The following is a 13279-nucleotide window of genomic DNA, read 5'->3' as shown; positions in this document are numbered from 1 at the left end:
TAAGAGGTTAACAGTAACCAATAATAGAATAATTATAACCATGTACTATAGTGAAAATTTTGTGAATCTCACTCTCAAAGCACTACATTCTCCTTGCCCTTCGCCTTGTGCTGTGAGGTAGGTGATATAAACCTGTGATGAAATGAAGTGAGGTGAGCTGCACAGGCAGTGTGACATGGCTTTACTTACTTGAACACAGGTACTCTGATAACACAGCAGGCAATTCGATAACCGGGATGACTACTAAGTGAAGAAAGGGATTGATTCCTGGACAGGGGGATAATTTACACCCTAGGAGGAACGGAACAAGTGGTATGGCATGGGATTTTGTCATGCTACTTGGAATGGTACACAGTTTAAAACTTATGCATTGCTTGTTTCTGGAATTTTCCATTTAATATGTTTGGACAGCAGTTGACTTCAGATTTCAATTGAAACCAGGAATAAGGGAGCAACTCATAAGTTAGTCATGATTGGAGGTGTGTAAATAGGAAACATGTAGTTTAAAATGGTCTAATTGATTATGATGGTCGTAAGTATCATTCATCAGAGTTGTAGATATAAATACATCTGTTACACTTGACCAACTCAAGTGTGCTTACACAGTTTCTCTTCATGCAATGCTGAATCCATCATAAACTTGATATTTAAGTACCTCAAGTGAATTAAAGTATACGACTCCCTTGATAGAGGTAGCCTGGAAATTCCTGTTTTTAAATCCTTTCAAATGTCTCCAATATTTTGTCACAAAATTTTATTTCTAAGAATTTAGGCTAAGGATAAGTGCAAAGGTTTTTTCCACAAAGATGTTCATTACAGCATTGCTTATAATAGGGTAAAAATAGAAAATCGCTTAAATGTGCACTGATAACAGATTAGATAAATATGCATATTTTGTTCTAGTCATACAATGAAATATTGTGCAGCCACTCTAGATGGTGTTATAGAAAAGCATTGATAAAGAAGTTTATGGCATATTAAGTGATAAAATGTTTACAAAAAGCAAATGTGCATCGTATGATCACATTTTTGTTCAAATATGTATGTATTCTTAGAGAATGACCTGGAAATATATTTAAACGTTTTTAATGTAACTCTTGGGTGGTAAGATTGTAGGCATTTTAAATGTTCTTTTATGTGTTTCTTTTCACATTCCTGTAATGAGCATATTTTGTTTTCTTAATAAGAAACAGCAAAGGTTATTTTTAATTGAAAATATTTGTGAATCAAACTATAAGAAATCGACTGGCTCTGGGTAACTGAGAGACATTATATGATGCTTTTCAGCCGAGTGTATTTGTAAGCATATTTGGGCTGAGCATGGGTGAGGCGATGTGCAAACGGTAGCTGCTCTCTCCTACACTTGATTTAGCTGTGGGCATTAGCTTTCTTCCTAGTGCTGTGCCAGCCCTGGCCTTCTTCCTGCTCCTCAATCCCAGGCTTTCACTTTTAGATTTACTCCAAGGAACTTCTAAGTGGGGACTCTGTGCCTTTTTAATATTGACAAGTGCCAGCTGATGAAAATGTATTGCTAAGAGGACTCATCACGTTATGTTGTACACTCAAACCAACCCCCTCTGAAAAACTATCCTTGATCTTCTGGTCCTTTGAAGAGAGAGCTTCAAAAGATCTAGTTTTTCTATCATTTGTTGATTACTCTCGTCTTTCACTTTTTTTGAGGAGCTTATGATAGAGAGGTCACAGAGCTGAGAGCTCTGTGTTTCAGGGGGCTTTGCCGTAGGTAGGAAGGAGTGGAAGCAAACTGTAACTAAAAACTCATTTTCACGAGAAAAATAAAATTCCTGCCAACAACCTCTCCGCCTGTCTTTCCACTTCTCCTGGACCTGGCTTACTTCAGCGGGGCAAGGTATCACCTGTATTTCCTTGTTAATCACCCTTGGCAGTCGTCGGGATGTTACAGCCAGTTTCAGAATGCCTTCGCGGTCCCCACGGAGGTGCCCTGCAGTGCGTTCCTGGCGGCCAGACTTCCCAGCTCCGAACCTCTGAGTGTGTGTCGGAGGGTAGAACTGCGCACCGCGAGTTAGGAGATCCGTACTCTGACCCTGGCTCTACCAGGAAGTTGTTGTGGAACATTTTAGACAGGACCCAGCTGCTGGAGGTCCCAGGTTTTGTCCTCACGCAGTGAGAGGGTTGAATTTGGGCATGTTCAGGCTTGCTCTCCGCTCTGAAATGATGTGACTGCCATCCGCAGAGGTGATTTGTTGTTGCCTGCATCACTCCAGACCGAAGGCGGAGCATCTGTTACTAGTCCATTCCCAGCATTCCCCTGCCACTTACCTGGCTTGGTCCAATGAACCATCATTTCCTTGTTTATCTCCCTTGTCATGCCACACCAGAGAATTTCAGAGAGAATCTCATTTTGCATTTTCTGTCTCTAATGTACAATGTGTCTTTGTGATGAGTGAAAAAACTCTTAAAAGCAGCTACTTCCATTATTCTTCAATTTTTAAAGCTATCCCCTGAGCACTAAATGTCAATTCAAAAATTTCTACCTTTGTTATCATCTCTAACTTAACCTGTAGAAGTCTAGGGCATACTTTGAAACAGAAAGATTCTTTGCCTGGAGACAATGGGCTTATCAATGTGGAGTTTGATTTATCACCATGGTTTAAGAAAAAATTAGGATTTTTAACATTTTAGCCATACCTTTTCAGTCTCTAGAGTGAGACTATATGTGCTTGCAAATTCTGTGTTTTTAAGGGTAAATATGTTACAACTGAGAAATAATCTCAACTAAAGCTACTACAAAGTAAAAGTCTGATTATTGACTAATGAAATATTTTACAAGCAAAATTCTTATGTGTTTTTTAACTTAATATCCAATTTATAGACTCTGAAATTTGTCATTCTTCCTTTACATACATTGGATGCCCACCTGTTTCCTGTAATAAGCACAGGAAACCCAACCCATACAGGCCACAAAGGAGACCCCTGATTTCCCACCCAATACCCATTCTTTCCTCTTCCGTGGGCAAACACCCTGATTTTATTCAAGAGGGTGGTATTTCTAGCTGAAAGGTTGCGTTTCTCGGCCCCTCTTGCAGTTAGGGTTGGCTAACACAGCAATCATTAGGCGAAACTTTCAGGAAACCTCTTCAAGACTTAACTGGGCTATATATTTCTTGAACCTGTTTCCTTTATACTGGTGGTCCTGTCTGAGCTCCACACACTTACAAGATGGCCAAAGCAAGTTGAGCCCTGTCATCCTCTTTACTGAATCCCAGGAAGATGGAGACAGAAGTCTAGTTTTCTAATAGCCTAATCAAAGCCCCAGGTTTACTTGTTCTTGGCCTCATTGTCCATTTTGGGCTGCATTGAGCTTATAGGTGAGACACATAAAATGGTGTGTTGATGGGTTGGTTCATGTGGGGCCATATAACACAAGACACCCCAGAGCCTGGGTTAGAGGTAACTTCTCTGGGTCTTTCCAAAGAAAAGTGGGGCTTCTGCAGTTCGGAGTAGTGGGAATGAATGGAGACTGGATGATCATATCACAAATACCTATCCCACCAAGGATGCCAATTTTTTCTCAGAGTTTTTACCGTTCTGGGAATCTGGTAACCTAAGATTTGGTTTACAAAGTTACATGAACAATGATTTGGCCATTGGATAATGAAATTGAAGGCTCAAGGCCACACCATTAATTGGGAGTTAAATATCAAAATATATTTCTTTTAGTTTTTCAGAGTAATAAATTATGATAAGCCATGTAACTCCCTCTTTACCACTACTATCCTAGATATGGCCTTCTGAAAGGAAAAAGTCAAAAGTTTGCCTCCCCCAATTTTTTTTGAACCCACAGTAACTATTTTCTGATGTAGCTGATGTAGCAAAGGACATTGTTTCTGAACATAAAGTTGTATAATGAGTTAGAGCTAAATGAAATTTGAAACTACTTGTGATAAACCCTGAAAAAGTGGTGCTTTAAAATAGTAGTGTCAGCAGGCTGTCTGTTGTGTAACATAATACCAGTGTTCTCAGTTGAGATGGAGGAGTTACAGGGCAATGACGGAAAAATACTGCTGTCTTCCCTTTGGCATGAGTGATCATGGAAAAGGGATCCTGCAGTGATTGACTGCAGATGCATGTTGGGACGTGGTAAGCACAAGGCAGGTGATTCCGACCACAGTTCTGAAAATGTTCAGATGGCCTTCAGTTAGCTCCGGGCAAGGCTGCTTCTTGCAGACACCAGTATTGATTTCTCAGAATGCCTCCCAGCTCTTCGGCACAAGGGCCGATCATGTCGGTTCTTTGAAGCCACGGGAAGCATCACTGGAGAGTGGACTGTGGTAAGTGTTCCTGCAGTGACCTGGAACTGGGCAGAGGACGGTGGAAACTGGGGCAAGGTGGGACAGCACAGTGGAGTGCAGGCAGCATGGACTCTACGGTGAGCATGCCCTCGGTCTGATGTTCTGACATTGGCGTTCCCGCATGCAGCCTTCAGTCCTTTCAGCCTCACTTTCCACGTCAACAAAACGGGCTTCTGTTGGAGTCTAACAAGCGAAGGCACATGAAGTACCTACCTTGTCCTAAGTGTTCAGTAGCTGACAATGGTTATTCTGTTTCAGAGCTGAAGCTCGGAAAGAGAGAGAAGTGTTGAGTTTTCAACTGTTCTTTTTCCTTGAGTCTCATTAAGTCAGAGAGAGAGAGAGAGAGAGAGAGAAAGTGTGAGTGTGACGAGGTTGAGTTTGGGTTAGCACCACTGCTGACAATGCTTTTACTTTGTTACATGGGAAAATGCAAAGTCAGTATTGGTGTATCAGGTGCTTTTAGCTACTTTGAGGTCTAGTCCAGCACTTTAGGAGGAAATTTGTTTGAAATAACCCCTATGGGAAGGATGATGCCATTACATCACATCTCAGAATGGCAGCCACTTGCCACCTGCAGTGGGAGCGTAAGGACCCCAAGAAGTTGGCATAGCCTCAGGCCTACAGATGGTACAGTGTCAAAGCCCACTGGTGTCTGTCTATCGTTTTAGTCCCGTCGGGAGGAGTGTCCCAGCGTCTCACAATAGCAGGACCCTTGGGCCTAACCCTTAAGTTTCCAAATGAAGAAATGGAGGTCTAGAAAGAAGTAGCTCAACGGCCACATCAAGAGTCAGTGTCGGTGCTGGCACTGTGGTGTAGCTGGTAAAGCTCCAGCCTGCAGCGCCGGAATCCCATATGGGTGCCAGATCAAGTCCCAGATGAACCACTTCCAATCCAATTCCCTGCTAATATGCCTTGGAAAACAGTGGAAGATGGCCCAAATTCTTGGGCCCTTGCACACAGATGGGAGACCCAGTAGAAGCTCCTGGCTCCTGGCTTCAACCTAGCCCAGTCCTGGCTTTCGTGACTATCTGTGGAATGAACCAGCATTTGGAAGATCTTTATCTCTCTCTGCCTCTGCCTCCCCTTATCTGTAACTGTCTTTCAAATAAATAAATCTTTTTTTTTAAAGGGTCAGTCCATTGACAGGAACTAAACCAAGGTTCCTGATGCCCAGGTCAGGGGAAGTGATGACTGTAGCCCACAGACTGTACTGCCCATCGGTAAATCCTCTCCTGGCCTCCTGTCAGTCTCCTGTCTCACCCAACCACTGAAGGGTGAGCTTCACTCCTGTCAGTGAATTCAGTTTGTTAGAAACTACCTCCTTTGGGCAGACGGTGGTGTGTCAGTTTAGGTGCTTCTTGGGTTACCCACAGTGCCTGGGTTTGAGTCCTGGCCCGGGCTTCCCATTGCAGCTTTCTTGGATGTGCACCCTTGGAGATAACAGGTGATGGCTGAAGTACTTAGGTCCTCACCACTCACATTGTAGATAAACTCTTGGTTCCTGGTTTTGACCTGGCCCAATATTGGCTGTTAAGGGCATTTGGGAGGGAACCAATGGATAGAAAATCTCCCTCTCCCTCTGTCTCTCTCAAATAAAGTAAATAAATATATTTTTTAAAGATTTATTTATTTATTTGAAAGAGTTACACAAAGAAAGAAGAAGAGGCAGAGAGAGAGAGAGAGGTCTTCCATCTGCTGGTTCACTCCCCAATTTTCCACAATGGCCGGAGCTGTGCCGATCCAAAGCCAGGATCCAGGAGCTTCTTCTGGGTCTCCCACATGGGCACAAGGGTCCAAGGACTTGGGCCATCTTCCACTGCTTTCCCAGCCATAGCAGAGAGCTGGATTGGAAGTGGAGCAGCCTGGACTTGAACCGGCACCCAGTAAATATTTTTAAAACCAGTCTCCTACTCCCCCAAATACCAATGTTTATATATCTTCCTCCTGCAACCTCAGTTTCCCAAAATGAATTCCACATTTGCCTAGGGGACAGGGGGCATCTAAAATTAGCCTGGAGCCTTTAGCCTCTTGCTTAAAGACTTAAAACCACCCATGTCTCACAGAGGGGCATGGTAGCCTGGCTGGCTACTCTGACTGGGGTGGATCTGTCACCCTGTTGAGACTTCTTGGGGTTCTTTTGGGGCCAAATGGCAGGCCTCTCCTTTGTGTTCCTGACTGTGGGCTCCTGCGTCACAGGGGGCCCAGCTCTTCCAGCTGCCTTCTGGCTTTCTGAATGGCCCTGCCAAGTCTTCGCCGTCCTTGTCTCCTCTCCTGTCCGGTGCCCCTTTGGGTATGTGCCTCTTTAACTTTCTCCCACCGCAGAGGCTTCTGGACAGAAGCAAAGGTCAGCACAGTGATAACTGCCTTCCCCAGTGTCATAGCCATATTTGTATTTAGGGGAATTTCAGAAAGTTCATGGAAAGCAGAATTAAAAGATAAGCTTCTCGGTACCGGCCCTGTGGCACAGTGGGTTAATTCTCTGCCTGTGGTGCCAGCATCCTATGTGGGCACCAGTTAGAGTCCCAGGTGCTTCTCCTACAATCCAGCTCTCTGCTATGGCCCGGGAAAGCAGTGGAAGGAGTGCTTGGGCCCTTGCACCTGCATAGGAGACCAGGAAGAAGCTCCTAGCTCTTGGCTTCAGATTGGCGCAGCAGCTCCAGCTGTTGCAGCCGTTTGGGGAGTGAACCATTGGAAGGAAGACCTTTCTCTCTGTCTCGCCCTCTCTCCGTCTCTAACTCTACCTCTCAAATAAATAAATGAAATCTTTAAAAAAAAGATAAGTTTTTTGGTGCAAAAAATTTTTGAAATGCATGCATAATGTCTTCATGATATGCATTTTCCATGAAGACCCCTATAGGGTCTAAAATTTATCTCACTGAAACAGATTTCTCACATAATGGATAGTGACCCTGGGCTGAGGGCAGTTCATTTTTTGTTGGAGTGTTGAAGATGTTGGCTGTCAGCAGTAGGGGGAATGGGAAATAAATGCCGATTCCCAGGTGTGAGGAATTACCCTCTGGGAAGAGCACACAGCACCTTAAGTCACTACCAAGAGTCTTCTTAAGAACAGAGCTTGTCGGGTTTGGTGTTACCGCCAAAAATCAGCCTTACCGCATGCTCCACCCTCCTGGTTAGGAGAGTGCTTGGAATCCAGAATGCACCATTAAGAAATCCACGGGCAGAGCGGCAGGGAAGTCTGAGGGAGAGGCAGATTTGTGTATTTCTGCGTGGTCTGAGGGAGAGGCAGATTTGTGTATTTCTGCGCTTGCTGGGAGCGAGTGCCAGGCATCACTGTCAGTGTTTGTGATTTTAGATGCACTAACCAGCAACAGAAAGCACACACTAAGAACACAGAGGCATATATGTTTAAGTGAACAGACTTATCCTATGGAGATTTCACAACTACAGCAGCAGGTTAGCAGGAAAAGCATTTGAAGTCAAGACACTACTCTTCAAATTCCTTAGCCATTAAAATTAAATGAATGGCATATATTTTATTTTGCCAGGGGCTAAAAATTTCCATAAAAAGGACAGGCATCTGGCCCACCAGTGAAGCAGTCAGTTGAGATAGCCACATCTGTCATCATGAAGTACCGAGTTTGGTTCCTCCCTCTGGCTCCTTTTTCCAGCTTCCTGCCAATGCAGACCCTGGGGAGCAGCAGTGATTGCTCACATGAGAGATCTGAATTGCGTTCTCAGCACCCAGCTTCAGCCCCAGCTGCCATGCAGGCATTTGGGGGAATGAACCAGCAGATGGGAGTACTCAACCCTCCCTCCCTCCCTCCCTCCCTCTGTCCCTCTCTCCCTTTTATTTCTGTGCCTCTCAAAAAAAAAAAAAAAATCCATTAAAGGGGCCTGCACTGTGGCTCAGTGGTCTAAGCCTTTGCCTGCAGTGCTGACATTCCATGAGTGCTGGTTTATGTCCTGGCTGCTCCTTTTCTGATGCCGCTCTCTACTATGGCCTGGGAAAGCAGTGGAGGATGGCCCAAGTTCTTGGGCCCCTGCACTCTCATGGGAGACCCAGAAGAAGCTCCTGGCTCCTGGCTCCGGATTGGCTCAGCTCTGGCTGTTGCCGCCATTTGGGGAGTGAACCAACAGATGAAAGACTTTATCTTTGTCTCTCCCTTTCTCTGTCTGTAACTTTACCTTTCAGATGAATAAGTAAAATCTTTTTAAAAATCCATTAAAAATAAATATCCTACCTTGTCAGTAACTTTTCTCCAACACATGATGTATTTCAGGTAATACTACATTATTCCTTACATTCTGACATGCATAATTGTTACCAAAGGGATTCACCTAATACAGTATTCAGAACTGATGACTGATTTTCCTTGCTTTAAACTGCAGGATAGACAAGGCATTAAAATGTTTGTATTCACTCTTCCCCTCACTAGTGAGGGGTAATAGATTAAGTTTCTGTTTTGATACAACTACAATTCTTCCTTTAAAAACATGGCTAACAATAACATAGACTTTAGTATGTGGTGTTCATATATGGACTTCATTCAAGAAGTACTGGATTCTAGAAATATCTGAGTGGTTTGGTCAAATTTAAATTCCTTGCCCCTGGACATAGATGTTTAAAGGGGGTGGAAGTCCCATGTGCCATTGCAGTTTGTTGTTGTCTGTTTTTTGTCTGTCTTTTAATATTTTAAAATAGTATTTTATAAACTTTTTTCAAATTATCTATAGATCATTGCTTTAGAGACATTTATATGGAAGTTGGAAGAAAACATACTAAGCATGTTATTTGAAGATGTAATATTGTTTGACAATAAGTTAGTCCTATGTTCTGACTTTTTTGGGCTAATAAACACATTATTCCAGTTGTGTTGTGTTGCTCTGGCTCTGTATGGTTCGATCTCTGGCTGCTTTCTGTTGCCTTCTAATGAGTTCCAGGAATGTTGTTCCATCCCCTCTCCAGTTTATTTGGCTACCTTGCTGGCTTCGGAGGTTTCCCATTTCAGTGGAAATCTCAGTTTTGTGTTTATGTTCTTGAAGAAAGAGCCAGAGACGGATGGTTTTTTTGCGCCGATGTAACAGTGCCTCATGGTTTACAGCCCAAAGAGGTGTTTGTACCATTTGTATTCTGAGTTTGTTTTCCTTGGTGAGCAAAACTGATAATTTAAGGACTACTGAAGAGTATACACTTAAAAACAGAAAGTAAGTTTTTGCAAGCTCTGTGTGAACTATAAAACATTTTAGTTTTGAGGGCAACAGATAACCAGCTGAAATTTTTAAAAAGGCAAGTCGGTGGTATTTTTCCCCTCTCTTTTAAACATTATCCTGCATAACTGGCTTAGCTGGTGCGTTCCCCTGCTGTATTGATCAGTTGCTCTGGCCTTGTGCAGATGCAGCTCTGAATGCCCCCGTGAATCTACTGCTTGCTTTCTTTTTAATCCTTGGCTTTAAAATAGCTGGATTTAATGGCAGGGGGCCCCAGCCTCCGTTCCCGAAGGCCCTTTTCCTTCCACTCCCTTGGAGAGGGAAGCATGATTAATTTCTCCCCTTCCTTTTTGATTATAGGAAAAATCAGGTACAGGGTAGCTCAGTGCCAGCACACCTGAATTCAGGGTTCAGCAAACCAGACAATTGCTCTCTTGTTCCTTCGCCTCCTGAGCCTGGGGAGCAGAGAAGGTGGAAGGGCAATGAATTCCTCTAGGTGGTGATAAGAGCCACATTCCAAGAGGATTAGCAGAACAAAACCCTGCATGTATGAGCAGAAAAAATGAGAAACCCGGGGAGGGGAATACCCCCTCCTTGATGCACAGACAGGGCCACACAGTGAACCTCTTGGTGTGTTCTCAAAGCCACATTTCAATTTGGGCTGCCAGAATGCTCAGCTTCTTTGACAAGAGCATCTACATGCTGTACGTGACACGTTTATTCTTTCGAAGGCCTGGCGGTGTTCTTGCTGTTGTTCTAAAGAAGGACATGCCAGCGGTATCCTCTGCATGGCCCCGAGAATTCCATCTGGCATCTGCCAAGTGCCTCCTTTATCAAAACATGGAAAAACTTTCCGATACCTTGATTTCAGACTTTACAACATAGAGGAGCTCAGAAGAGGGGATGAAAGAGTCCATATAATATCTCTTAACCACATCTGAGAACAGTCCTGGAAGTGGAAATTTGGCCCCCTTTAAACTTTTCCTAAAACAGCATGAGCGACTGTATTGAAATTTTGGATCTTGATTGTGCAACTCCAGTGGAGGCCCCTTGTCTGTGTTTTGACAGATACATTTGGTGAAACTTAAAGGCAGCGTCATTCCTGTCTGCTAATCAAGGGCCAGAAGCAACCCACACACATCTGTTTAGCTGTTCCTCACTGCCTGTTAAGAAAATAAACCTCACATTTTTTCAAAAGTCACTACCCCCGGAGGATACAACAAAAAAAGCAAATGCATGTGGTCGCTGAACGGTTCACCTTCTTTTCATCCTTTCCATTCTGCTACCCTGAAGAGCTGTGACACCCTGAATTTTGAACTGTAGATGTTAACCTCCCTTTGTGTTGCCACATCCCCACTTTCACAAAGAAATCTTAGTTTAGTTTTTATCCCTAGAGTTCTGACAGCGTTTGCCCCCTTAGACCTGTTGTCCTTGACAAATAAGAATGTAATCAACTCGTATTGAGGCGGTAGCTTTCAGAAGTGCTGTGCTGTAGTCTAAAATAGAAACATGCATCACTATTGTAGGCAACTACAGCTTTTACATTTTCTTGGCAGAACTCTGGTCTTCTCTTTAGTGAGGAGAGAACATTCCACAAATATCAAAGTGGGCCTTTGTGGGAGACGCCCATTCTATATTTTGCCTGTGGTGTCCATTGGACATACACCCTCTTGATGTCAGTACAGGCTTAATGAAGTTAAACATTTGCCAAGTGAGTTTGTTTTTGAGAGAAGTCGATGAAGGAAGGCATGTTGGAGCAAACCTGAGCTAAGCTAAACCGTGAGTAATGATTTGCCTATGTCCATAATTTTAACAATGTGAGTCATTAGCTCAGACCCTGTCTTTTATCCCCAAGAGCGAAAGATGGCATTGGCCAAGGCCACAGAGTTGGTCTGTGTTCTGAGTCAAGAAGTGTGTTCATATTTCTCACATTGATGCAGTGAGATGACTTTAGGATTAGCCTGTGATCCAGCAAGTGGAGCCCTAGGTCTTGCACAGTGTCACTGGTCCTAGAGATCAGTGGCTTAGCTGCTTCATTTTTGTGCCTTGACAACCCCACTCATGTGGGAGGCTGGTTATGGGCAAGGATTTTGGTTACTGCTCTTCCTTCCCATTGGAGGGATAGTTTTTAGAAAATACAAATAGGTTTCAACTGCCTATAGAAGTATTTTTAAGTGCTTTTCTGGGATACACAAGAAAATACTTCAATTTAAAAGAAAATAGCCATGAGTGTGTTATTTATTTGCTGTGACTGAGCAAGCCAGATTTTAGCAACAAAGGCTGTACCTTTGACGTTTCGCCAGGGTTGTGTTTCGTAGCTAAACCTGACATTTAGGAAATGTCAGCTGTGAATGACTTTTTTTTAAATTGTAGTAAAGTATGGTTGGATATACGTACAATCCCTGACTTACCAGAACTTGACAAACGAGTTCCCAGTAGACATGAGAGGCTGCCCGTCCGCCATCTCTCCCTTTCAGACATCCCTTTCCTTCCCTCCTCTTCCCCCTCCCACCGACCCCCTCAATGCCAGAGGCTTTTCAGCACACTGTGGAAACTGCTGTGGGAAAACCTGGTCCTGCTGGAAAAACTGATTTCTAAATGGAAGAAGCAGCTGTGCAAAGTAGATCCAGCGAGGGAAGCGCTGACCTCACAGAGGACCAGGCAGGCACCCCAATAGGTTTTCCAGTGTGATGTGATTCATTTGCATTTGGGTTTCAGATGTCCTTTTAAGACCCAAAAGACTGACAGAAATAAGGAAAACAGTGTTCGTCCATTGACAGATTGTTCACGTGAATTGGGTCCGGCCATAGAGACCACACACAGTAACACACAAACCTCTTATGTGTTTAGTGGTTTGTGTTTCACTGTTTACAAAAGGTTCCCACACACACATTTGGTCTTTACAGCTGCTTTACAAATGGTGAAGCTGGGACTCAGCTAACTTCAAATATCTGAGTTGCTGAAATCAGGACTAGAAGTTAAAGATTTAAATTCTGAATCAAGTTCCTGCTTTCATTGCATATTCTATTGTGTGTTTGTTTATGTGTGTATTTGTTTATGCATATGTATATATACATATATATCTCCGCCTATTTAAATAGTGAAGCAAGCACACTTGCAGATGATTAACAGACAGAAAATAATTCATAGATTCAAGCCATCTCCAACTCTCCAACTCCGGCATTCTCTTATTTAGGAGCTGGTGTTGTGGCGAATTAAGTTAGGCCTCTCTCTCTCGCTTTCGCTCTTGCTCTCTCTTCCTCTTTCACTTTGCCTTTCAAATAAATAAATCTTATTTTTTTAAAAAAAATATTAGCCTACTTTCTAGGACCCTTGTACCTGGAAAGTGAAAATTGGGTGGCTGAATCTTACTCCATAAGGAAATAAGGAAGGTTCTTGCCTCATTTCCAGTTCTTTAGAGTTGAGATTATCACACGTGCCTATAAAACACACTTAAAACATGAATGTTAAGATTTTAAACTTGATAGAAATATCTGTATAATGGTTGATTAAATAATTAATAAAATGCATGAAGTACATTCCTGCTTACAGGCCTAAGCCCAACACTAATAGCATATTTACATCTGTGGCTTTAAATTATGGATAACAAGTCTGTTCACTCTTGGTAAGTGGGTATGATTTGTATCTGTACAGTGTGTTGAAATGCCATACCACAGAGCCAGGCTCATTAGATGTTTTTGCAGGATAACCTTTCTGATCAAATTCTAAACAACGCAATTTTGAAACTGAAAGTGATAAACATACATAAAAGCACATTG

The 13279-nt window shown here is 43.0% G+C and overlaps 1 protein-coding gene across 17 annotated transcripts in view; it reads left to right on the top strand.

The window, feature by feature from the left end:
- Nucleotides 1-13279, top strand: part of SPATS2L (spermatogenesis associated serine rich 2 like) — a 174172-nt gene that overhangs the window by 39992 nt on the left and 120901 nt on the right. Inside the window, exon 1 of one of the 17 annotated variants that reach the window (XM_070070423.1) lies at nt 4142-4310. The exons of 14 other annotated variants lie outside the window; for them this stretch is intronic. In XM_070070423.1, the coding sequence (XP_069926524.1) occupies nt 4159-4310 (152 nt within the window). In that variant the 5' untranslated portion in view covers nt 4142-4158. Of the gene's footprint in view, nt 1-4141; nt 4311-11051; nt 11280-13279 lie in introns of those variants that run through there. 2 more of the 17 variants (XM_070070420.1, XM_070070422.1) reach the window with 2 other exon arrangements.

This window comes from Oryctolagus cuniculus, chromosome 3, assembly GCF_964237555.1.
Source record: "Oryctolagus cuniculus chromosome 3, mOryCun1.1, whole genome shotgun sequence".
NCBI classification, from domain to species: Eukaryota; Metazoa; Chordata; class Mammalia; order Lagomorpha; family Leporidae; genus Oryctolagus; species Oryctolagus cuniculus.
This window is presented reverse-complemented; position numbering and strand designations above follow the sequence as displayed.